Source organism: Talpa europaea, assembly GCF_964194135.1.
Source record: "Talpa europaea genome assembly, chromosome: 7".
Lineage (NCBI taxonomy): Eukaryota > Metazoa > Chordata > Mammalia > Eulipotyphla > Talpidae > Talpa > Talpa europaea.
The window spans coordinates 122,781,828-122,809,103 of NC_140074.1; the positions used below are offsets into that span (position 1 = coordinate 122,781,828).

General features: G+C 48.4%; 1 protein-coding gene across 1 annotated transcript in view; it reads right to left on the reverse strand.

Annotated features, from left to right (window-relative positions):
- The window catches only part of PLEKHM1 (pleckstrin homology and RUN domain containing M1), a gene marked incomplete at both ends in the record, with an annotated part of 35,565 nt that extends 11,354 nt beyond the window's left edge, over window positions 1-24,211 (reverse strand). The window contains 6 exons of the mRNA XM_084237262.1: window positions 208-1,128; window positions 3,602-3,875; window positions 8,698-9,103; window positions 16,864-17,490; window positions 19,425-19,672; window positions 24,164-24,211. Coding sequence (XP_084093388.1) covers window positions 208-1,128; window positions 3,602-3,875; window positions 8,698-9,103; window positions 16,864-17,490; window positions 19,425-19,672; window positions 24,164-24,211 — 2,524 coding nt within the window. The remainder of the gene's footprint in view (window positions 1-207; window positions 1,129-3,601; window positions 3,876-8,697; window positions 9,104-16,863; window positions 17,491-19,424; window positions 19,673-24,163) is intronic.
- Between the last annotated feature and the right edge of the window lie 3,065 nt (window positions 24,212-27,276).

The following is a 27,276-nucleotide window of genomic DNA, read 5'->3' on the forward strand; positions in this document are numbered from 1 at the left end:
GGAGGGGGCAGGGCGGGGGGTCCCACAAGCAGGGGTGCTGGCCCCAGTCGGTGCTGGGGAGAAGCAGAGCCTCATTTGCTGTACTACCACCTGGAGTGGGACAGGGGCACTCCTGGAGAGGCAGGAAGGGATGGAGAGCCAAAACCAGGGCCCCCCTGGAGGCCGAGTGTGGCCGGCAGGCCAAATGGCAGGACAGCAAGTCCGCACCTGCGCAGAAGCAGCCCTGGGAGTCGAGGCCTTTCTCTATGGGGATGGCCACCAGGTACTGCAGCAGGAAGCCGTTCTCCCGTGTGGCAAACTTCAGCACCTCCTGACAGTTCTCATCCAGACTCCCACCGAGTGTCACGGCCTCCTCGGCCGCCTCCAAGTAGGACGCCAGGACCGTGCGCACCAGGTCCCTCCACAGGGCGGCCTCCTCAGCACTCCTGGCCTGCAGCTTGAGGGTGGCCTTGGCTGTGATGATCTTGAAGAAGGAAGGGCCCCCGAGGCTCGAGTCTGGCAGGATATCTCGGATGGTCTCAATTCCATGGCTGTCACTTAACAGCTTCTCATTGTTTCTCACGCGGAAGCATTTCAGGGACTCCAAGGACAGGGAAAAGATATAGGGCACCCAGGTCCTATCTGTGTACAGGTACAGAAGGGACTCCTTAATAGCATCTGGCTCGGGAACGTGGGCAGAGGACCAATCGAATGTTGGGCCCGGTACGGTCTCTGGCTCTGACAGCAGGTCTGAGTGGGAGGGAGGGCCACCCTGGGGGGCTTCTGAGAGCTCCTCAGGCTGGTCTGGGTACTGGATGTTCACCCACTCGTCGTCCTGCTGGGGCCGGCACTTCTGCAGGGCCTCCCGCACCCGGTCCAGCCAGTCCTCCGCTTCGTCCTGGGAGGAGGCACGCAGCATCAGCTTCTTGCCCGAGAAGACCAGCTCGAAGCGGCCGTCACTGTGGGCCGGCCCCACAGACTCACAGCGCAGCAGGGAGCAGTTCTCCACACAGGTGCGCTCCTCGTTGCTCAGGTAGAGGCGGAACTCCAGTGGAGACAGCTCGCAGAAGAGTTCCTTCCAGATGCCCACTGGGCCTCGCCGCTCTACTGTGCCCAGCTTCATGAGACCCCGGAAGGGGTTGGACAGCCCTGGAGGCAGAAGGAGGCAATTTAGACAATGGGCCTGCCCCTTCACCAGCCAAGAAAACCCCCAGAGGCTGAGGTCCGGTAGTGGGTGTGGACAAAGTGACTGCTACCCCAACACAGACCGGGCGTGGGGCCGGGTGGGAATGTCCCTGCCTCACCCTGAGCTGTTGACCTTCCTCCTGAATACCTCTGAGAAAACTAAAGCTCTCAAAAGACTACCTCCACATGCCCCTCACCGCACCTCGCCTTTCCAGCATCTGTACCCACACTCAGAACCCCTGCTGTCAGCAGGGATGAACACACCTCCCCCACCCGCCTACTCCGGGACAAGGGTGCCTCCCCAGCCTTTCTCCCTCCTTCTACCAGTCCCTGCTTTCTCCCTGCTTTACTGGCTCACTCCCAGCAGCACACAAACTCACAGTTATATTGCCTATCTTTAAAAACACCTCTGGACTCCATCACACCTCTAACTGCTGCCTTGTTTCTCTGTTCCCTTTCCAGAGAGAGACACCCCTGGGGGCACGGGGGACCAGAAATGTCTCTAGCTGCCCTGCTCCCATCCATTCTTGAACCTGCTCCGATCAGGCCTTGTCTCCTTGTGCCACTGAAACAGTGTCTGGGAAGGGCCTCCTGGTCTCTAAACCTCAGGCCATCAGCATCACTGGCCTGAGCTGAGCCTTCCTTCCCTGGCTCCCCACCTTGCCTTCCCCACCCCCACTGGCCACTCTGTCTCTGGGGCACTCGCCTCCTCCCTCACTGACTTCTCACTGGTGCGCCCAGGGCGCAGTCCGGGGACTTCTCCATCCACACCCACTTCCCAGCTGATCTTACCTGCACTTGAGGCTTGATGCCAATAACTCTCAAATTTCTACCTGCAGCCTTGAACTTCAGATTCAGATCACTACCTGCTCCATTACATCTCACACACTCCTCAAAGGTAAAAAATGGGTTCCCGATTCTCCCATTCCCAATTCTCCCACTCGTCTCCCAATGTGCCTCATCTCATAAAATGGCAAACTGCATCCATCCAGCTGCTTGGGTCACCATCCTGGGAGCCCCCCTTCTTTCACACCCCTATCTAATCACCAGCACATTCTGTTGGCATCCCCAGACTCTCACCACCACCTCACATTCCAATCTACCATCAGCCCTGGCCAGATTATGGCAACCTCCTAAAGGAACCCTCTGCCCCTGGGCCAGAACGACCCACTTAAAAGAAGGCAGATCACGTCTCTGCTCAAACCTGCAGTGGCTGCTGGCTCCCTCGCAGTAAAAGCCAAAGTCCCCTGTTGGCCCAGTAGGCCTCCATCACTCTGACCTCATCCCTCACCACCCCCATCTCAATCGCCTCTGCTCCAGCCTCTACTGTTCCCTACATACGTCAAGTATGTTCCTGTTACAGGGAAAGAATGTACACCCTGTCTGATTCTTGCTCCCCACGGCAGTTACTACCACCACCCACACTAGACATTCACTTGTTTCTCGTTTTCTGCCCCCTGCACTAGAGTATAAATCCCATGAAGACATGGACATGCAGTTTGCAGCACCGAGAAATGCCTGGCATGCCACAGGTGCTCAGGACATGTTTGCTGAGTAGTACGTGCATGTGTATACACGCTGCTTGATACTGCCATGAGTCCAAAAGACACACGATTGTCTTCTCCACGCCAGGACCAGCCCGGGAGACATCAAGCCCTTGTTACAGTGTCTCCCTACCCTCCAGGAACCTGCTGGCCTAGGTACAAAGTGCCCCTTCCCTGGCCTGGTACAGCCATCATGCGGCCGCGGGAACAGCCTAAGAGAAAGCAGCATGGAGACCAGGGCTCTACCCACATTCCCCACGCCAGGCCCCCAGGGACCTGGTCAAATTCTTTGCTGCGTCACTGCAATCAGCAGAGGAGAGCCACTCGAGGGCATGCTTTTTTTGTTTGTTTGTTCATCTGTTTTTGAAGGTTACAGAAAATTGAGGTGATGGTTCCTGAATTTCACTGGGTGTGGAGACAAGGCTGGCCTCACTGTGAACAGCACACAGAGGACGCTGAGCAGAGCAGACCTGGTAGGCCCCACAGAGGTGTTACATAAACCACCTGAGATAAAGGCCTTGGGAAGGAGCTGCAGAAAGACCTGGGGCTGGGAGGCACAGTTTGCGCTGGGCTACAGACAGAAACGAGAGTTCTGCATAATCACAGGAATCAGAGGATCATTTCAGGGAAAATAGCTTCCACTTCAATATGTGCACGGTATTTTTGTACTCTGTAGGCAGTCTTGAGTATGATTTAATTAAGATTTTATGAGCGTTCCTGAAACGCTCTCCTGTATTTCTCAGGAAAAGTGTTCCTATTTTACATATTGGAATGAGGTTTTTCTTGAGGGAAGATACCTCTGGGCTGGGAATGGAGAACAGGGTCTTGCAGCTGCTTTCTCCAGAGCCACGTCCCAGCCCAGAGAAGCCACCCAGGCCCACAGAGGCACCTACCCATCTGCCTGCGGTGCACCACCCAGAAGTTCTTATGTTCCTGGGCCGTGGCAGTGGCCTGGCTTTTCCTGGGTCCCGGGGAAGGCATGCAAGCTTTGTCTAAGGCCCCCATGGAGTAGCTTTTTCTTGGTCCTTGAGAAAAATGCCTGCGGAGACCGGGCCTTGTCTCTGGGGTCCCTCTGGAGGAATCTAGAGAGTTATCTGGAGGACTTTCCACTGGCTGCTCTTGGGGAGGCCGATAGAAGTCATCTTCTGAGATCCAGCTCTTGCTTTTCTATTGCAAAAAAAGTAAAGACGCAGATTGTTTTTTTCCAAACCCCTTTGTGGAGAGTCACATACCATAAAGTTAACCCATTTAAAGTGTACAATTCAGTAGTTTGTATATTCAGAGTGGAACAACCATCCCATCATCACTCCAAAAAGAAACACACCCACTAGCGGTCACTCCCTACTTCCCCCCAGTCATTCCAGTTTTAGGCAACCAACAATCTGCTGCTTCAAGGCAATGCCTGTGTTGGATATTTTGTATAAACGAATCTTACCCTGCCACACAGACTTTGTAACCAGCTTCTTTTCCTCAGCATAGTTTTCAAGGTAGGTTCACCTGCGTTGTGGTTTGCATCTGTACTTTGTTCCTTTTTATTACTAAGTAATGTTTCCATGTATATGAATATGTCCGATGTCCTGATAGGTGATTGCTCGTCTTGGCTATTATGAATAGTGCTGCTGTGAACACTCATGTACACAGTTTTGTGTGAACTTGTTTTGTATTCTCTTGGGTACATGGCTAGGAGTGGAATTGATGGATCATGTGGTAATTATGTCTAACTCTCTGAGGAAGTCCCAAACTGTTTTTCTAAGTGGCTGTATCATTTTATATTTCCACCAGCCACACATGGGGGGTTGCAATGTCTCCCAAATTCAATCTTTATTATTACAGTTGGCCCTCCAAATCCATGAGTTCTGCAAAAGCAGATTCAACCAACCATGGATTGAAAATAGGCCCATGATGGTTGTGTCTATACTAAACACAGACTTTCTTCCTTGTCATTAATCCCTAAACAACACAGCACAACAATTATTTATGTAGTACATAGACTGTGTTCGGTGTGATAAGTAATCTACAGATGATTTAAAGTGCATGGGAGGGGTGTGCTATAGCTTACAGGTAAACACTAAACCATTTTAGATGTGGGACTTGAACACCCTTGGATTTTGGTATTTAGGGGGGTCCTGGAACCAACCCCCAACGCATGCCAAGGAACAGCTGTATGTGGACAATTTTTGTCCATTACAGATGTTTCTGGTGGGTCTGAAGCACTCTTGTGAGTTTGACATGCATCTCCCCAATGTCTAATGCACTGAGTACTTTTCCATATTTTCTTTGGAGAAATGCCTATTTCAGTCCTTTACCCATTTTGGAATTGGCTCCCTTATTCTGTTTGTTCTCATGTTGTGTTATGGGTTGAATTGCATCCCCCAAAAGGTATAGTGATGTTCTAACTCCCAGCACCTCAGAGTGTGACTATTTGTTGCATATTAATTAGTCAATGTGGGATCACAGTGGGGTAGGGCAGCCACTTCATCCAAAATGGCTGATGTCCTTACCAGGAAGGAGAAGACATGTATAGAGGGAGACAGACACACAAAGGGAGGAGACCCATGAGGATGGAGCAACAGATGGATGCACGTGTATGCCCAGATGCCAAGGGCAGTTAGCAATGTCAGAAGCTAAGCGAGGCACAGAACAGATTCCTCCTCAGAATCTGCCAAAGGAATGGACCCTGCCAACATCTGGATTTTGGAGTTAGCCTTCATAATGAGTAGGAACTACATCTCTGTTGTTTTAAGTCATCCAATTAACAGTACTTTCTTACAGAAGCCCCAGGAAACTGATTCAGCTTGTTAGGGTCCTTTACATATTCCAGACAGTACTTACCAGGTACCTGAGCTGCAAAGAGTTTTTCCAATTCTGTGGGCTGTCTTTGATGGGCTCTTTGGAAGCACAGCCATTTTAAATTTTGATGAAGTTCAACTTTTCTATTTTTTCTTTTGTCTCTGTGCTATTGGTGAAGTAGATCTAAGAAACCATTACCTTAGCCAAAGTAAAAAATACTTAATCCTCTCAGCTCTTACATTGTAAGTTTATGACCTATTTTGAGTTAAGGGGCCGTCTTTATTCTTCTGCAGGTGGATTTCTAGTTGTCTCAGCACCACTTGTGAAAGGGATGTAGGGTGCTCTGGCCCTGCTTGTAGGGTTTGAGGGAGGCATGGACGCGCAGGACCCAGAGCTCCCGGGGAGCCTGGCCTGCTCCTCCCCTTCTGTTGCCGTCTGAGTCTGCAATTGCTCACTGGCTGGGGGATGTGGGGCTTGTGGGAATGGATTCTAGCTCCTTTACCCTACTATTTCAAGCCCTCCCTGCTTTTCTGTGTTTAAATGTGGAAGAGCAGAGGCAAGGAAACTGGCTGGGCCACCCCAGTGGCTGTCTACACAGAGGAAATGAGTCACGTAAGGGCTGGGAACAGCACAGCTGTTCGGTTAAGTGCCACTAACCTCACCCTCATGTTGCTGTTTCCAACCCCTACATCAAGACTGCCCTCCCAGCTCCCATAGTTGGGGAAGGGGGGCAGGGCTGGGGCTGGCCCAGATGGAGTGGTTAAGTTCTGAGTCAGGCATTGGGGAGCCTCACAGTGTTGGTACTTGACAGCTTCCTCTGAAGGGCCCTCGGAATTGGCAGGTGCCTCCTCTGGCCAGTGACAGGACAATGTGTCAGTCAGGGTGGCTATTGATCACCACTTACATCACTCCATTCTGAACAAGGCCTTCTGAGGTCATGGAGACCCAGGGGAATTCCCAAGAAAAATGGGCCTGAGGAGCAAGTCCCCAGCAACTGTGAGGCTGTCCATGCAGTCTCGCGGGGGCCTGGCACATACCTGGAACATCCCGTGACCTCCCAGCCCTGGTAATAGCCCTGAGACTCAGCTTTTGTCATTCACCCCCACCTTCCATCCCTCCCACCCCCAGTGGGGCAGGCACCCTCCCAGGCTCCGTGGCCTTCTGTGCTTACCCCCATCCTAGAACCTGCAAAGCTGGTTAGATGGTTATTTTCCTTTGTGCCTGGCAGAGTTACAGAAGATGAGGGAATAAATCTTGATTATCCAAATGTCTTTAACATAAAGTAACAAGGGTAGAGTGAGGGAACTGCAATGAAGGAGACAAATGTGAATCCTGTGAAGACGTGTGTTTACCGGTGAGGACACCGCTCTGCCTGGAGAAGAGGGGTTACGAGAGAAGCCCCGATGCAGCCACTGGGAAACAGACTCTAGGAAAACCTTTTGTTCTCTTAAGCAATAGAGAAAAACAGAGGGAACACCAGGCCCTTGGGGCTTCTGCACACAGGCCTGTTCAGAGCCCTGTGCTCTGCCCCCCACCAGGGATAAAGGGGAGAGGGAGCACACTGTCTCCCTCTTACTCCTTTCCAACACCTGCTCACACCAGGTACCACATCTGGCCTGTGTCCTGCTCCTTTAACAGTGGCACTGTTAAAACCACTACTGGCCAGGGCTCTAAGCCACAGCAACACCTGCCACCAGGGACCCAAGACAGAGAAGTGCTACCTTGAGTTGTGAAAGGTGTCAGGTCACCGTACACAGCTAAACCTCAGGGAGGAGTACGCTGAGGAGTGAGACATGAGGTTTGTGCACCACTTTCAAAAGAGCACATTCTGTCTAGTCTGTCCTCACCATGTCAAGCACGGGGACTGCCTGGGAAATCCCTCTACCTGGGAGGGGAACCACATGCCATCCACTGGGAGTTAAACTGAAACCCCACTCACAACCACCCAGATGCCACAAATATGAAGTCACTCCAGAAACTTTTCCTTCCCAGCACTTACTACAAGTGTAATTATGATGAGGACAAATATTTTCCTAAAGAGCAGAGGCCTTGCCTGCCCTGTTCCACTGCGGAATCAGAGATGGGCATATTCACAGCAGCTGTCTTCACAACAGCCAAAACCTGGAGATAACACAAATGGCCATAAACAGAAGAATGGATAGACACATTGTGATGTTTTCTTATAATGGAGTACTAGAGAAGAGTGAGAAAGAACTACAGCCTCACACCATATATGGAGATAGAGATGGAGATAGAGATATAGAGATGAAGCTCATGGTCACAGCATTCAGTGACAGACGCCAGACGTAAAAGAACACAAACTGGATACGACCCTGAGTGTTCCTGAGCGGCTGCCCTCCCTCCCACCATGGCGGGGGCAGACATCACACACAGACCTTCCCTACCAACCCTCAAGAAAAGTCAGTAACTTTGGGAAATGCCAAGCGCTGCATAAGAACAAATGTGTCAAGGCCCAAGAGCTTGCTTCATGGCTTGACTACAGCATCCCTGAGCCAAGAGTCCTGGCTCCCTCCAGGAGTTTCCCAGGGCTGACGACCCCTGCCCCCTGCGTTATCAACAGACTGGACTGGTTTATTCCAGAACAGCGCTGTCCAACAGAAACATATTATGAGGCACATATGTCATTTTAAAATGTCCTAGTAGCCATGTTTTTAAAACATCAAAAGAAACGTGAAATTAATTTTAGTCATATATTTTCTGTAGCTCAACATATCTAAAATATTACCACTTTCCTCTTAATAGGTGAACAATCAAAAAGTGATTAGTGAACATATCATCTCCTGACATTTAGGAAAGAGCAGTTTAATATTAACCCGTGCTAAGAGGGAAATCAAGACTCAGTGAGGTAAGTGCTTTGCCCAAGTCTTCTGCTAGAAAGTGGGAGTGGTTAGGAGTTGAGAGTCCGTGATCAGATGAGACTTAGCTTCTCCAACAGGGTCAATGTGAAGTTGACAGGCCCATGGGAAGTGATTAGCACAGTGGCTGATCCTATCCACTCCTTACACACCAAGTAACATTTGTCCCATTGCCATGATGCTACGAATACCAACACCATGTAGAAGAGGGGCGCTAATGGGAAGATGGTAATAGAGACCACTTGAGGTCATTAGCTGGGGAAACTGCACCAGCTCCAGGACATTTCACCAAGACCTCTCCCCAAACAGCTCGCATGACTCACCGCACTTGTGGGTGATGGAACCCCAAGGCTCTGGCCAGCTCTGTCGTCCTCCAGGGGCTTCTGCTGGCTACTTCTCTGGGCAACTGCTCTGGAGGTCTCTCTCACAGGACTAGGAGGCTGCTGGCCTGAAGTGCTCCTGGAAGGAAGAGTTAGGGCCGTGCCCAGTGGCTTCGAGCCCAGGGTGCTAAGTGCCTGGAAGAGTGGCTCCTGCTTGGGGCCACCATCTGGAGTCCCAGTGGAGGCCTGGGCAGGGAGGGGCTCTGCAGGCACATCAAAGTGCAGGCATGTGCTGGTGTCCTCGTGGCGGGGGAAGAGCGAGACCTGCAGGGTGGGAGTCTCCACTTCTCGGCTCAGTCCGTTGGTTGGCACAGAGTTTACCTGGGCTTTGCTGAATTCCGACAACACCCTAGAAGTTTTTAAACAAAGAAACCTGTGAGACAGGTTGGGCTTTTCGCTAGAATGCCTCAGGGTACTGGGGCAGTGTTAAGAATGGAAGACTGTTTTGTGATTTTTAAGAAACAAAACAAACACCATGCTCGTAATCACCCACGGCACTCCACAGCTCCCACACAGCTCTCCTCCTTCAACGCTCCCCACCAAGGACTCTCTCCAGTCCAGACTTGGGCAGACTGGCTGGGCAGGTGAGTCGTGGAGGCCAGGATCTTAGGTGAAAAAGCTCATAAAAAAGAGAAAAGGGACTTAGTGCGAACAGGAACTCCACCTTTTACCTTCTTCTAAACAGGCTAACTGTGGATCTGGAGTTTGTTCAATCACACAAATAGTTGTGTGGGCAATCATCTCCCCAGGCCGGCTGCAGCAGAGTCCTGGTGAACTGGGCTGGGCTCCGCATCAGCTCAAGCAGCTCAGGCACCAAGACTCTGTACCCTGCAACATGGGACATGTTTAGCTGACATGAGGTCCTACTTTGTTCTTCAACAGTAACTGAGCAGAGGGTTCGGGTGGGGTGCAAGGTCTGATCTACTCCAGAGCTTGACTGGGTGTCAAAGATGCTTCTTGTTCGCAGAAATTGCTGCTGGAGGTCAGTGTACACAAAATGGACAAGTGTGTACACAAGTATGGGGGGGGGCTAGGGTGCCCCTGCTCACTCCTCCCAAGGGGCCTCACACTTCCTATATTTCAGTGGTGCTTCTGGGGCCACAGGGAATCAATGTTACTGACTGTGTACATACACACGCACACACTCAAGCACAAAAACATACTTCTAGGCCTTCTGGAATGTGCACTAGCCAGTGGTTGCTCCTCCCTCTCCTGAGGCTTCATGAGACTCCACATTCTGTTTCTGAAGTAAAGCTATTTGCTGTCTCCGCCTATGTTTATGAACCCAATGGAGCAGGTCACAGAAAAATGGAGGTTCAGAAGGCAACAAAGCTATCTGGAGTGCAAAGGTTGCACACCACTGCCCTAGTGGCTGAGACTGGATCCAGAAGACACATCAAACCCCCCTCAATGTAGGCTTAGGGACAGGAGGATTCTGGGATTCCAGTTTTATCTGACTGTCTTCCAGCTGAGCTCTGCTCTTACATTCTAAGACATTTTCGTGAAGAGTAGGCTACCAACCCATACATTCATGAGGAAAGAATAATCTTTTTAACAAATGACACAGGGATAAATGAGAAGTCCCATGTAAAAGAATGAAGTTGGACCCTATCTCACACCATATACAAGTTAGTCCAAAAATGGATCAAAGACCTAAATGTAAGAGCTAAAACTATAAAACACTTAAAAGAAAACAGGTGTAAATCTCCTAACCTTTGGATTAGGTGATGATTTCTCAAATATGACATTTTAGGCATAATCAAACAATAAATTGAATAAATTAAAAATTTTTATGCTTGAAGAGAATACTGTCAAGAAAGTGAAAAGACGGATTAAGAAAATATTTGCATATTTCATTATTTTGTATATCTTACATGCAAATATTATATAGCTGATAAAGTTATAATATCTAGAAAATATAAAGAGCTTACAGGTCAATAGTAAAAAGGCAAATATCCCAATTTTAAAATGGGCAGAGGATTTGAACAGACATTACTTCAAAGACACACAAATAGCTGATAACCACATGAAAAGATGCTCAACATCATTAGCAGTTGTGAATGCAAATCAAAACCACAAAAGAGGGCCTCCCCTGGTGGCACAGCCTTTGAGTGCTGGGCTGTGAGCTGCCGGTACCCTCTGCAGCACCGGTTAGATCGCCGGCCCCCGGCAGGGGTTCCACATAGTGTGGCAGACCTCTCCTGCCATGCCCACTGCTCCCCTCAGCAGTGTATTTCATCAGTCTGCCTGTTCTGTTCCCCGCTCTGGCTCTGGTGAATTCTCTCACCCTCCTGCACTTTTTTTTTTTTAAAGATTTTTATTTATTTATTTATTTATTTATTTATATAAGCACTGGGTACAGTCAGAAGCGCGGGAGGGTGAGAGAATTCACCAGAGCCAGAGCGGGAAGAGAAGCAGGCAGAAGGACCGAAGTACACTGCTGAGGGGAGCAGTGGGCGGCAGGAGAGGTCTGCGTGCCATGTGGGACCCTCCTCCGGTGGCCGGGGAGCAGCAAGGATCGAACCGGCGCTGCAAAGGCTGCGGGCAGCTTCGCAACCCAGTGCTCAACCACTGCGCCACCGGGGAGGCCCACCCTCCTGCACTTCTGACTGTACCCAGTGCTTGTATAAATAAATAAATAAATCTTTAAAAAAAAACCCACAAAAGAGACACTACTTTACACCAACAAGAATGACTACAATAAGACAGGCAGAGAGTAACAACATTGGCAAAGACAGAGAAATTAGAATTCTCATATGCTGTTGGTGAAAATGTTAAGTGGTGTAGCCTTTGTGGAAAACCTTGGCTGTTCCTCAAAAAGTGAAACAGAGTTATCATATGACTCAGCAATTCTGCTCTTTAGGTATATGCCCAAAAAAAGAATTGAAAATTTTACAAAAATGGAAGGAAGAGTCAGGACCGTGCCCAATGTCATCCATAATAGCTCAAAAGTATTAACTTTTTTTTTTTTTAAGATTCATTCATTTATTTATACAAGCACTAGGTACAGTCAGAAGCGCGGAGGGTGAGAGAATTCACCAGAGCCAGAGGGGAGAGCAGAGCAACGAAGTACACTGCTAAGGGGAGCAGCGGGCGGCAGGAGAGGTCTGCGCGCCATGTGGGACCCTTGCCAGGCGGCAGGGGATCGAACCGGCATGGCAGAGGCTGCGGGCAGCTTCACAACCCAGCGCTCAACCGCTGTGCCACCGGGGCGGCCCAAAAGTATTAACTTTTGAGTGGATAACAAATGTCGCACTAACTGATGAATGGACAAAGTATGGTACAGCCATCTGATGGCATTACTCAGCCATGATACAAGTTATAACATGGATGAGCCTCCAAAACATACAAAATGAAGGAAGTCAGTCACAAAAGGCTACATATTATAAGATTCCCTGTATATTAACTATCCACAATAGCTAATGGGTAAGGGCTTTCCTTACAGGGTAATGAAAATGTCCTTGAATTAGACAGTAGTGATTACACTAAAAAACAGTGAATCTTCTATTTTAAAATGGTGGGTTTTGGGCCTCCCTGGTGGTGCAGGGGGTTAAGACACAGCACTATGTAGCTATCCACTGCCACTGCAGCATGAGTTTGATCCCTGGCCGGCCAGCATTATCATCTTTCTTCCTTTACATTGTTGCATTTGTGTACAAGGAGGCTTTACCAGCATTACCAAAGCAGTTATCAATTGTAAGTGACCCCTAATCTGTAAGAAGGATCTGAGTGACAGGGCAGACTGAGTGGACTGACACCAGCAGAAACACCCCCAAACAAGCAAGAAGCTTGGGTGATAAGTTAGAGTCAAAGCCAAGGTCGACAAGGTGAGACTAAGTTCATGGGCCTTCACCAAATCATTACTGGTCTTCGGGATTCAAAGAGACTAAGAGAAATATGCATTCCAACTGGAAAAAAGTTCTAGAGATAGATAAGATTTTGAAGGAAAGAAAAATTTCAAAACTCTGAAGGAAATGAAACAGTGAAACAGTTTCCATTTCCAGGCTTCCTATTTCTGTGTGGCTCAGGGCAGCATTTTCTAAAATCTTTGTATTCAAAAATTTTAAGACTTACTGTTTTCATTTAGAAAACTATTGGATGGGGGCCTCCCTGGTGGCGCAAGGGGTTAAGCACCGCACTATGAAGCAATCCACAGCCTCTGCAGCATGAGTTCGATCCCTGGCCGGCCAGGGAGCAACCCACATGGTGTAGCAGATCTCTCCTGTCTCACCCGCTGCTCCCCTCAGCAATGTATTTCAGTCAGTCTGCCTGTTTTGCTCCCCACTCTGTCTCTGATGAATCCTCTCACCCCCCAACCCCTGCATCTCTGGCCTGTTCCCCAGCTCTTGTATGCATAAATAAATAAAATCTTTAAAAAAAAAAAACCTATCTGATAAAAGTAAATATGCTCTGTACATGTGTGTATACATACACACATGCAGTGTGTACATATGAAATAAGTGTGATGCATGGGGCCTTCCATGGTGGCGCAGGCGGTTGAGAACCGTGCTATGAAGCTATCCTCAGCCTGTGCAGCGCCGTTTCGATCCCAGCCGGCTGGTGAGGTTCCCACATGTCGCGGCAGACCTCTCCTGTCGCCCCCACTGCTCCCCTCAGCAGTGTATTTCATCATTCTGCCTGTTCTGTTCCCCGCTCTGTCTCTGGTGAATCCTCTCACCCTCCCGCGCATCTGGCCTGTACCCCGGTTCTTGTATAAATAAATAAATCTTTAAAAAAAAAACACCAAAAAAACAAAAAACAGTAAATGTGATGCACAACCTGCAGAACCTGGATGGCAGTCTCCCTGCAGAGTGGTTTTATGTATTATGTATAATGTCGTGGTGGTACATGGTGCTCTCTGGCAGCCCAGAGCCACTGACAAAAAGCAGAGGGCTAGAACCACTTCCCCCAAGGGATGGCTTTTTGAGAATGAGGTCTGACAAATATTACTAACCAAGGTCTTGTGGCTGTGCAGACAGACACAAGCAGAGGGAGAGCTGATGTCAGGGCCCCCAGCAGTGACACGACAACACCACCTACTGAGCACTTGGCATGTGTCAGGTACTGCTCTGACACTTCACATTTCTCAACTCACTTCGTCTTCCCAGCAACCCCCACTTCACAGAGGACACCAAGGTCAGCAAGGCTGAGTAACTCACTCAAGGTCACAAGGCTGGTTAAGGTATGACTCAGGCACCTGGGCTCCAGAGTCTGAAGCGTAACCACCAGACAGGACCTGAACTGGGCTCCTTGGGGATAATTATAACTCAGACTCCACAAACACAAAAGAGTCTACTGATCACAAGGCAAACGGTGATTTGGTTTCTGTAAAACATTAAATGAATAAATTTCATTTTGAATGCTATGTGGGTTGTACTTTCATATTCAACTTATGTTTGAATTTTTTAAGTTGGAAGTCATAAACACAAGGTACTTACGTTTTTAAGTTACCTTAAAATTAAGTATGTTTAAATGATTTTAAATACAAAATTAAACTGCATTTGAATGATTTTAAGTTACAGTTAAGTCACATAATAAAAGTAACTTAAGTTTGACAGTGAGAATCTTTACTCTTAAAACATACACTCAAGGGAATGCTGGTCTCTATGGAAGCTCAAGGACTAACTTCAAGGTCAGCTCTCAGAAAGGTGGTGCTAGATATGTGCACCTGGCAGGGTCGTGTTCACCAGTCCCTCACATCACTGTCCACTGCTGCCCTGTCCTTCCTGACCCTCTTCCCTTGAACTCCCCCTAATCCCCAGGACAGCACTTTCCACACAAGGAGGTGGCTGGTCACTGATTCAATGACCTTAAGCTGGAATTTTCCAATCACACGACTCATCAAAGATAAACCTAAGACACATGACGGAGAGAAGGCTGGCTGGTCTCTAGGAGGAAGGAGAGGCCAGGAAGGACTAGACTAGACTAGTGGATGAGCCAAAGTCACGCTGGGGCCCAGCCATCACCGGCACGGGGCTGTGCCTTCCCAAATCGTTGCTGAAATCTTCCCTTTGATATGTGAAATTCTATCTAATGTGCTCGTGTGCTCAGAAGCTATTTCTGGGGCCTACCTATAAGACATTCTGATGTACACAACTAAGCAGTAGGCCTCTGACTTAATTCTCAGACAGGCCTATGAGGGAATCTCTATTTAAAAAATGGAAAAACACAACTGCAAAATCGTAAGCAATCTGCCTAACATTATTGGACTTGCCACTGGTGGAACCAGGACTGAAACCAATTCTGCTCCAAGGCAATCCCCAACACCACCCAGTCCTGGTGCTATTTCCATACCAGGTGGGAAACCTGGTCTGAAACACAGGTTGCTGGAACATGGATCTGAGTGAAATGCTTAATAAAAGGTTACCATTTTTGACCTGTCAGATGAACAAACATCCAAAGGTGTGATAACACCTTCTGTGGACAGGCTGAGAGAAAACAGGTCCATCATGATGGGTTATAAATAGGCAGTGTCTATGAAAATTACCAATTAATTTATCCTTTGGTCCAGCAATTTTGCTTCTGGAAATTTACAGAACAGAGATACCTGCACAGAACCAAAAGACCAGACACATGGGTATATATTGAAACTCGGAACTCCAATGTCCATTAAATACAGGGCTGATACAACCAACTGAAAGACATTCATACAATGGAAAAAATTTCAATAAAAAAAGAGAAAGAATGCTGATATGAAAAACTCCCCACCAGGGCTCCTCTGTGGTGCAGCGGTTGAACACTGGGCTGCCCGAAGCCTCTGCAGTGCCGGTTCAATCCTGGCTGACAGGCGAGAGTCCCACATGGTGCGTAGACCTCTCCTGCCGCGCCCGCTGCTCCCCTCAGCAGTTGTGTTTCGTTGGTCTGCCTGTTCTGTTCCCCGCTCTGGCTCTGGTGAGTTCTCTCACCCTCCCTCGCTTCTGACTGTACCCAGTGCTTGTATAAATAAATAAATTAATAAATCTTTTAAAAAAGAAAAGAAAAACTCCCCACTAGAAGGTGTAGAATAGTGTATTTATACTAGCTTTTGTGGGAAAGGGAAAGGGATCAGAAATGAGAAACTTAAAAAAATCTGCGTATTTGTTATTTGTCATAGATACATTTAGAAGCATTGAAAGAACATGTGAGACAGCAATAATTATGGCTACAGGGGTGGAAGAGACCTCACTGTATACTTAAAATTTGTTTTTTAACCAAAAATTAATGTTAAAAAATCTGCATGCAGGGCCTCCACTGGTGGCGCAGTGGTTGAGCGCTGGGCTGCAAAGCTGCCCGCAGCCTCTGCAGCGCCGGTTCAATCCCTGGCTGCTCCCCGGCCACCGGGCAAGGTTCCCACATGGCGCGCAGACCTCTCCTGCCGCCTGCTGCTCCCCTCAGCAGTGTACTTCGATCCTTCTGCCTGTTCTGCTCCCTGCTCTGGCTCTGGTGAATTCTCTCACCCTCCTGTGCTTCTGACTGTACCCAGTGCATGTATAAATAAATAAATAAATAAATAAATAAATAAATAAATAAATAAATAAAATCTTTAAAAAATAAAATAAAATAAAGCAGTTTAAAAAAAAAAATCTGCATGCAAAAGGCTCTGCCCAGGCTCCCTTCTCTAGTGGAGCTCATCTCCTCTGCATCCCTCCTCCACACACCTGCTGCGCCCCCTTGTTGACCACCCCCTGTAGGTACCATTCATGCTGTGTGTCCTCCAGGAGGTCACAGGAGGTCACCCAAATGCATTAGGTTCCACTATATTTTTGGGAAGTTGGAAATATAGCTCTGAACTATTAGTTTCCTTTCCTCTAGATGAAGAAGCCAATTTCTTTCACAGAGTCTCAGAGATTAAAAAACTTGTGAAAGGTCACACAGTGGGCAGAGCTGGAGCCTGAACCAGTTCTGTCTGAGTCCTGTATAAACCCATTCCCCTCCAGTTACAGCCCCTGCAACTCCAGGCCCTGAGGAAGTAAGATGGTGCCACTTAGTCTTTTTTTTATACCCTAATAAGAGTTCAGTGATCAGGGTTCAGTGCTTAGTGACAATCCCGTTAGAGAAAGGGAGGAAGGGAGGGAGAGAAAGAAGGAGGAAGGACCAGAGAGAGGGAAGGAGCGGGGGAGGGGTACTCACTCTTGCAGGGATGGGTCTGAATCATCTGCATTTGCTGTCCCCAGGTCTGAGTCGTAGGACATGGGCTCCTCAGAACGGTCTGGACTCTTGGACCCATTCTCTTGGAGCAGGCAGCTATCAGAGTTTAGGCTGCAAGACAGCTGGGATGAACTTGCTGTGTCCAGGCTGAGGGAGGAGGCAGTGAGCTTCCTGTTCCGGCGGATCTTATGGCCTGAGTGCTGGACTTCGATGTCCTCTGATCCTGAGGAATGGGAAATTGAATCCAGAGACTCCTTCCGCTGTAGTTCTGTGCCAGAGGTAGTGAGAGGGTCAAGTTCAGAGAGTGGGCAAAGCCCAGAAAGGGCCAGTGGAGTAAGCGTCCACTCATTCAAGATGGCGGACTTGTAGGAGAGGTCAAAGGATAAGGATGTTAGTCCCTGCAGGAAGCTGAGGAGGAACTCGCCCTCCTCAGCATCTCGAAGCAGGGCTGTGGGCTGATAGTACTCGCACAGCTGGGCGTGCTCCTGGAGGAGCAGCTTCAGGTAGCATTCCATCAGGCCATCATTGAGGGCCAGCCGCAGCCAGGCCCGGCAGCGGCCCACATCCGTGCTGACAAAGATCAGGTGCTCCAATTCCGAGATGATGTGTCTGGGAATAGGGAGAACAACTTTTTTCAAGAAACGATTTCAAATCACTGAGATATCATTTTCTTCGCCAACTAGCAAAAACCAGCATTGCAAGAATGCAAATATATACAGGCATGAAAAACTCTTGGACAACAGAGTTTTGAGGGCATTTTAGGAATATTAAACTCTGACCCCCAGTTGAGGTTGATGTCACAAAGGACATTTTCATTACAACCAGCTTATGGGCCCTGACATCATCTGCTCATCCAAAACATGAGTGCTGAGCCCCCTAAGTTCAAGGTTCTTGGAGCTGTGAGGACCCAGGTGAGGACATGCCCTGCCCTCAGTCCAGGGAGCTGCCTTTCAAGAGCACACAGAGGTGAGCACCATTGTTAGCACAGCTGGGGAAGGGGCCAGGCAATCATGCCCAGGCTGCAGTGAGGAAAATGCCATGGACAGGGCAGTTGAGAGATTTTAAGAGGTAAAGATGGAAGGAGACTTCTAGGCACAGGGACTGACAGAAGAGAGGCTTAAAGGACAGGAAAGCAAGAGGCCTGTAATAGTAGTGATGAGTACTCCGATTACCACTTGGGGAGGAGAGTGGGTGATTTGGTTGCAAAACCAGGTAATGCAGGATCTTGAGTATCAAACTGGTGAGACAAAGTGGGCTGATGGCCCTCACAACCTGCCGGACATCTGAATCAGCAGGGGACATTGTTCGGGATACAGCTTCTAGGACCCTAACCTAGTCTAGGACCCTAACCTAGTAAGTCAGTCTCCAGGGAAGCATTTGGGTGCTTGTAGGCTACGGGTTTTGCACAGGAAAGCGACTTGATCACAGCTATGTGGACTTCCGGGTGGGTTCCTCTGGCACAGGCCAGACCCCATGTGTACCACACCTAGTCTGACTGCCTCTGTCTGACGTAGAGGTCCCTGCTCTGAGCCACTACAGTCCCCGTGGCAGGGCTCCTCTGCAGGAGTGGACCACGCGCTACAGGACTCAGCGACAGAACCGTTAGCTGAAGCTCAGTAAATGTGCATCAGCTAACTAGCCTACGGAAAGGCAGAATGAGATAAGGGGGACAATTAGAAAGCTATCATCACCCTGGAGTGAGGCAAGAAATTCAGACAAGGCCATGGCAGCAGGCAAGGAGGGAAGATGAGAGACTGATAAGGTGCCTTGGGGCCAAAGGTAGCATTAACAGCCCCCAGAGGCCTTAGTGCAGGCTTGAAAGCCCAGTTGGGAACATGGCCAAAAAGTCACATGTCTCAGGGAGAATACTAAGATGCTCTATCGGGATTCCACTCTTCTTTTATTTATTTATTTAAAGATTTATTTATTTATGCATACAATAGCTGAGGTGCAGGCCAGAGGCACGGGAGGTTGAGAGGATTCACCAGAGACAGAGTGGGGCGCAGAACAGGCAGATCCACTGAAATATACTACTGAGAGGATCTGCAGCTGAGACAGGATCTGCTGCACCATGTGGGTAGCTCCGTGGCCGGGGATCGAACTCATGCTGCAGTGGCCGCTTGTGCCACCAAGGAGGCCACTCTTGTTTTTTTTTTAAATCTCATAACTTGCTATGAGTATCATATTTAGCACCCAGATGTTTGAACATTAACAGGCAGGGTAAGCAAACCTCTTCTGTAAAGGGCCAGGTAGTCAAGTGTTCCGGCTTTGCAGGCCACACAACCTCTGTGACAACTACCTAACTGCCTCAGTGAGGTAAAGGGCTGCTCCTGAGGGGTTCAAAGCAGCCCAGGCCACTGCCTGAGGGGTGAGGGACTGGCTGTCTATAGGCACTGTGGCTGGGAGGCTTGGTTTAATGATAACCCCCACCTCACCCACCTGTTCTATAACATAAAACTCTCTGTTGGTTTCTTCCTCTTGGGGAGGAAGAGCTGGGTGTCCCACACTCTGAATCCCACCCTAAACCTCCTCACTCCTCTCACTTGTGGGTGACGGCCTTCAGGAGGGGCCAGAAGACAGGCTGAGGCAGAGGCTTCTGGTGGGCACTTTTCTTCCTTTTTCCTCCAGCCTCAGCCCGGATGTGCTTGGCATGCAGGCCGTGGATGAACACAGCCTCCAAGGCACTGCACATGGTGTTAGCATCTCCATCTTCGCTGGTGACCACCGCGTCCGAGGACACGTACTGCTTCTGCAATGCCTTCACGGATCCCACAAGCTTCTTCTTGATAACCTGGACAGTGGCAAACATGACATAGGCTTGCTTTTAGCAGATCCCAAGGCAACTTCTGGAATGTAACTCTGCCTGTCACCAAATGCATGCATGCCCACATGTGCACACACTGATTTATGTAACCATACATTCTTTCAGCAAAGCTAGCACATGCTGATCACAGAAAACAAGGCATAGAGAAGCACAGGGAAATTATACACACTACCCAGAGATAAAGTTAATAGTTTTTTTGCAAAGATATTTGTGTGGTTTTTGTTTCTTAAACCAAACTTACATTCACTGATAGTCTCATGTTTAAACACTAGCCCCATCTTATGTTTAAACACTAGCCCCATCACAGTTACGGCTGTGGGAACTTGGGTTTCTACTTACAGCAGGGGTGAGGCTTTGCATGGCCAACATTCCAGAGAGTCAATAAGCTAAGAGGCAAAAAAGTGCCACTAGAGAACCAGAAAACAGGATTCTGGTTTAGATCCTAGACCCGGCAGTGAGAGGCCTAGGTTTAGCCCTGGCTCTGTAAGTCACCAGCTGGGCGACTTCAGAAATTTCACTTAACTTCTCTGAGCCTTGATTTCCTTTTCTGTTCAATGGAAATGATACTTCCTGGTCTATAGCAATCAGAGGATTACTCTTGAGGACTTGTTTTCTGTTTATTTATTAAATTGAGGAGACACTTGTTTACAAAACTGTATATGATTTAGGCTCACACCTTTCACCCACCACCAAGTCACCCATAATCCTCCACCATAGTCCACTGTGTCCCCTTCCCACTCTGCTCCCCTCTCTCTCCCTCTGATAGCCTTTATTTTGTCATATTCTAAGGGTTGTTATTCATTTGGTTTTATCTGACCCTTTGTTTTTTTCTCTATATTCCACATATAAGAGAAACCACCTAGTATTTGTTTTCCTCCTTCTGACTTGTTTCAAAATTATCCACCCCTCTCCAGTTCCATCCACGTTGTCATAAATGGCAAGAGTTTATCTTTTATATAGTTGAGTAGTATTCCACTGTGCATATATACCACACCTACTTGATCCAGTCATCTATTCTGAGTACTTGGGCTGTCTCCCTAACTTGGTTATATTGTAAAAAAGGCTGCAACGAACATAGGAATGCTTCCATGCCTTCAAGTTAGTGTTTGCGCATTCTTCAGTAAATATTTAGGAGTGAAATTGCTGGATCATATGGTAGATCTATTTTTAATATTATGAGATAGCGCCATACTGTTTTCCACAGGGGCTGGACCAGTCAGCACTTCTACCAACAGTGTATGAAGGTGGCAGGAATAGTTTTTTAATCATGCTGTGTCCTCACACTTGGCAGAGTTTCTGGCACATTTAAGAACTCAATAAATATTTGTTAAAAGTAAAAATCAGGGCCTCCCCTGGTAGCGCAGCAGTTGAGCGCTGGGCTGCGAAGCTGCCTGCAGCCTCTGCAGCGTCGGTTCAATCCCTGGCCACTGGGCAAGGGTCCCACATGTGCTGGTTTGATCCCCGGCCACCGGGTGAGGGTCCCACATAGCGCGTAGACCTCTCCTGCCGCCTGCTGCTCCTCTCAGCAGTGTATTTTGTCAGTCTGCCTGTTCTGTTCCCTGCTCTGGCTCTGGTGAATTCGCTCACCCTTCCGCGCTTCTGACTGTACCCAGTGCTTGTACAAATAAATAAATAAATCTTTTTTTAAAAAAAGTAAAAATCAAAATCAACAAGCAACTATAAACCAGAGACACACTAGGGTGGGGGGGCAGGAAGAGGAAGGATTAGCGTCAAAATAAGTGGGGGTGCAATTGTATGGGGAATATAACCAAAATGAAAATGCATACATTGTGCAAAAATTAAAAATGATGTAAGAATTATATAAAATAAAATATTAAAATAAATAAATATTTGTTAAAAGTATAAATTATAAAATGTACAGAAAGCCCTACCGAAATATAAAGATAGCTCTATCATAACATAAGTATGTCAAATTTCCAAAGTGTAGGGAAAAGGACTGGAAGGGACTGCAGAAAAACTGGCTTGAATGGTTAGGTAATCAACTGGATGATGGAAAGTTTTTTACTGTTTTGTCCTGATTTTTTTAAAGATTTATTTATTTATTTATGCATACAAGAACTGGGGTGTAGGCTAGAGATGTGAAGGGGTAAGAGGATTCACCAGAAACAGAGTGGGGAGCAGAACGGGCAGATTTACTGAAATTCACTGCTGAGAGGAGCAGCAGGTGAGACAGGAGAGGTCTGCTGCGCCATGTGGGTCAGCTCCTTGGTCAGGGATCGAACAATAGCTTTATGGTGCTGAGACTTAACCCCTTGCGCCACCAGGGAGGCCCTGTTTTGTTCTGATTTTTGCCAGAACAGTTCATGTTCATCAAAAAGTTAAATGTTCTTCTTTTTATAACAGCTTTGATGAGACATAATTTATACAGCATAAAATTCACTCCATTTAAGTATATAGTTCAATGGTTTGTAGTATATTCACAGACCCGTGCAACCATCACCATCTAATTTTAGAACATTTGCATCACCCCAAAAAAGAAACACTGTGCCCATTAGCAGTTACTCCCTATTCCCCTCTCCCCTGGTAACCCCCTAATCTACTTTCTGTCTCTATGGATTTGCCTATTTCGGATATTTCATAAAAATGGTATCCTGAGACCCTCTGTGCCTGGCTTCTTCCACTCACCATATTTTCAAGGTTCGTCTATGCTGTGGCTTACATCAGCACTTCATCCTTTTTACTGCCAGATAATAGGCCATTGCATGGAGATACCACAGTTTATTTACTCATTCATCAATAAGACATTTGGTTGTTCTCACTTTTTGGCTACAATGCTGCAATAAACACTGCTGCACAAGTTTTTGTATAGACACATTTCTGATTCCATGAATCTACACTTGGTAGCGGAATTGCTAGATGGTGGGTAACTCTGTGTTTCACTTTTTGAGGAAATGCAAAACTGTTTTCCACAGTGGCTGCACCATTGCCTATCCTCACCAGCAACGTAGGAGGGTTCAATTTCTCCACATCCTCACCAAAACTTCTCTTTGTCTGCCATTTTGATTGCAGACATCTTAGTAAGTGTGAAGAAGTATTGCATGCTTTTGATTCACATTTCTCTAATGGCCATGCTTATACCTTCTCTAGAGAAATGGCTCTTCAAATCTTCTGCCACTTTTTAATTGGGTTATTTATCTTTTTTATTGTTGCACTGTAAGAGCTCTTTATATATTCTGGATAATAGACCCTTTAAAGTACAAAATTATTAATTTTGAATGTTCTTTTTTTTAGATGTAAAGCTATTATTAGTACAGTATGTAAAAGTACAAACACTTCCTTCCACTGAAAGCCTACAAGCTAGGGTATGCAGAGATAAATAAAGCATACCCTGAAGAAATTCTTACACCCCAGGAGTGGGTCCATATGGTCTGTGTCAGGAGTTTGAGCTTTCTATGGCTCTGCCCCAACTCTGGAGGACTCTGGGGAAAAGGGTCAAATTACCATTTGGGAAAAGGGCCTTTGCAGGAAACCTGCGGTATTGCCAAGTGGGGTCAGACACTACAGTGGAGAGCAGGGGGAATGTGCATCTGAGGCCCACAGATTCCTTTCAAAAAGAAAGTTCTCTGAATTGTGGCATAACAGTAAAGAGGGAAAGGAAGGCCTCCCTGGTGGCACAAGGGGTTGAGCACACCACTGTGAAGCTAGCCGCAGTTCCATCCCTGGCCAGGGAGCTACCCACATGGCACAGCAGACCTCTCCTGTCTCGCCTGCTGCTCCCTGAGCAGTGTATTTCAGTCAGTCTGCCTTTCCTGCTCCCCACTCTCTCTGGTGAATCCTCTCACCCTCCGTACCTCTGGTCTGTACCCCAGTTCTCGTATGCAGAAATCAATCAATCTTTATTTAAAAAAAGGAGGGAAAGGAAGCCCTGGCTTCTTAGGATTATGCTGAGAGACCAGCTCAAAAGCTGACTCCACTTCCTGCCTCTCCAAGGGTCACAGAGACAGGCCAGAGCCCAGTAGTACACAAAGGGCTTTCCAAGGGAGAGAGGAGGAAGGAGTTCTGGTGAACTGGTCACAAACAACTGTGGATGAAAAAGCCTGGAAAATGGTAAATATTCAAAGATGTAGTAGACTACCAAGTTACTCCCCCTGCTCTAAAAGAAACCAGTGCCTGGGAATATCTGTTTCTGGCCAATTCAGTGCAAGGCCAAACGGTAACCAAATCAGGCCCAAGAGCACTCACAGGACTGAAGGTCTGAGTGGAAATCCTTCAAGTAACTGATCTTAACTCCCCACTGTTTTTCATAAATTCTCCCTGGGTCACCAAAATGATGATCTAGAAAGGGCAGATCTCCTCAAACCCTGCTTCTGCTATAACTTTTTCTCAGTTGGAGGCCTCTCTTCCCAGACAGTGCACATTCATTTCAAAGTGAGAGAAGGGACCGAGATGGCAGTCCTGTCATCTCTCCCCCTTCCTTGACCCTCCCGTGCCACCTACCGGGATGGCAGCCCGGGGATCCAGTCCATTCTCCACCACAGAGAGCATCTCCACTCACGCAGCAACGCCCATGGAGCATCACATGACACCTGCAGAGAGAGATGGCTGGCAGGTGAGCAAGGGCCCAACTCACCCCAGGGGCAGGTCAGCCATTGTACTCAAAACTGCAACTGAAAGGCCTCTGAACAAAAAGTAAAAACTGAAAGTGTGGACCTCCCCTGGTGGCGCAGAGGTTGAGCACTGGGCTGTGAGGCTGCCCGCAGCCTCTGCAGCACCTGTTTGTTCCCCGGCTGCCGGCGAGGGTCCCACACACACAAAAAAAACAAAAACCGAAAAACAAAAAACTGAAAGTGGATGTCAAGGAAGGAAGAGAGGAAGGGGAAAAAGTCTGAGGGTTTAGATCTTGGGAGATGAGGGGCTCTGGGAGCCATAGGTGGGTCTGCCCCAAGGAGTAGGTGGTAAGGGCACTGTGTCACACCAAACGGGGAAGGTGCCACCACCTACAGGTACCAGGGACTCACATTCTGGGTCTGGGCCTGCAACTACCTACCCCCGACTTATGTGCCAGTCCAGTGCCTGCGAGCTCAGCAGTGAAAAAGCACAACTGGCATAGTTTCAAAGGGGAGCGCGCTTGCACAGTAAGCTTCTCCTATGGGCTTCGGGGGTATAGCTGGAACAACACAGGGGGATGTCTAGGGGAGATCACCAGTTCCAACCCTGACTTGCCACTAACCAGCTAGGCATGCTGGGACACCCTATCAGAACTGTCAGATGAAGACAGTGGAAAATACCCAACATGGGGCCTGATAGGTATATGTGCAAATGCTATCTGCAACGCCAAATCTAACAAAGGTGCTAAGTGCCTAAATGAGCAGCAGTACAAAGAATGTACTGCCCAAGTCAGTACATAGTCAGATCTCTCAGGGCAGCTGGCTTCCTCCTGGGATGGGGGGAAAGGCCTCTGCCTGAGCCAGAGAGGGCTGCTGGCTGGCCTCACCCCACCTCAGCAACTTGGACAGACCAGGACTTGGCAGGCACAGTCACATCTAGACAGGTCTCTAGTGACCACAGAGCTAGAACACCAAGAAAGATTCCTGCTCTCAGAAAAATCAAGGCCCAAAGAAGCTAATAAAACCAAGTCATGCTAAATGGGTTTTGTAACCCTTACATATATTGCTTCACTCCTTCCTCATGACCCCTCTATAAGTGATACTTTATTATCTTCATGTGACAGTTAAGAAACAGAAGCAGGCCCAGGCCAGGGAATTGCCCAAGAGCCCAGGGTGGATTTATGGCTCTGCCACCTGCCCCCCAGGATGATTCCAACCCCAGTTCGAGGGAAACCACCTGCTCCTGATCATGAACATCACCTCTTCCCCCAGGAGAGCAGTGGAGCCTGAGGTTGCAAAGGAGAGAAGTGGGGTGGCCCCAAATGGTAGAAGATGCTATCATTCAACTCCTGGAGTTGGCAGAGGGTAAACAGGACCCAGAGCCCATCTCCCCATGTAAGGACACGCAGCGGGAGGTGTGTGTGAGGATGCCCTCCGCAGAGCCTTCTAGGTTCAGAGTGAGGCAGACCCCTCCCTGGCCACAGCCCCCGTCTCACTGCCTCACCCCTCACCACACCCTCCTCACCCACCAGCCACCACCCAGAATTCTCAGGGCCCTCTTCTGGAGACCAGCTCTACACCCCACCCACCAGGGGATCAGGAAAAGGGGTGTGTCCTTCTGGAAAAGTCCCTGACCCTAGAGGTTGGGTTCTTCGGAGCTATCCCGTGCAGGCCAGGGTCCAAGTCCAGGATCTCCCCCTTCTTGCCACAGTCCTCAAGCGCCAAAGTGTCCCACCCTCAGTCAGCCACAAGGCCAGGTATTCAGGTCTTGACAGTCTGAATAACAGCAGCCTGGGTCCATTAAGGCCTCATTAACTAATTAAAGGAGAATAATAAGAGTATTTATTGGAGGAAGGAGGAACTATCAATAAGTGCTCAGCCAGTAATGTTCTGCTAAAAAAACAAAACAAAAACAGTAAACTGCTGAGGTCAGAGGGAGCGCAGCTAGACAAGAGCAAATAACAGTCTCCCCAAACTGTGTCACAAAAGCCACAAAACGACGGACAAGAGCCCAGAAGAATTCAGACCACCACCTGACAATTGACCAAATAGGCCTAAGACTTCGGCCACATTTCAGGACACACCTTCTGTCCAGGAAGCTAAAACCTAACCTGCACATGTCTGTACCATAATGCCTCGGGCAGGCAGGACTGACAGAATAGGACAAAAGTACTCCCAGGAGGAAGCAGAACAGGAACCAGAAGGAGAGACTGCTGGGCGAGTACTCTATCACCCTTGGGGTAACCTAGACCCCAAATCTACCATTCGATGGGGCCAGTTTCACTTCCTTACAACACTCTTTATTGACACCAAGAACCAAACCAGAGAAGTGTGTTTTCAAAGAGACGTAGGCTGAAGGGCATGAAGAGAGACTCAGGCAATACTGCGACAGGACTCTGACTGCTCGCTGTGGTGGTTTAGCAGGAAAAGGTGCCTCCGCTGAGCACTGACTCACCCCTACACAGCCCTCCGAGCTTCTTGATCCATGTCATTCTGACAACTGTCCTGTGAGAGAAAGATGATCATTCCTGCTTTAGAGAGGAGAAAACTGAGGCTCAGTAGAAAGGGGTTCAGGGAAGGGGCAGAATTCTTTGGTTTCCTCATTCCAAACCCTACACCCTTCGCCAGCTCAGAGTGTCTCAGGTCTCTGCTTCAAAGTGTTTCAGGCAAACATACTACTTATGGGCTCTTCGGCACCCAGATCCTCCATTTTATTAAATAAGGCCTAAAATTAACCAGACGGGCCTCCCCGGTGGCGCAGCGGTTGAGCGCTGGGTTGCGAAGCTGCCCTCAGCCTCTGCAGCGCCGGTTCGATCCCCAGCTGCTCCCTGGCCACCAGAGGAGGGTCCCACGTGGCACGCAGACCTCTCCTGCCGCCCGCTGCTCCCCTCAGCAGTGTACTTGGGTCCTTCTGCCTGCTCTGCTCCCCGCTCTGGCTCTGGTGAATTCTCTCACCCTCCCGCGCTTCTGACTGTACCCAGTGCTTGTATAAATAAATAAATA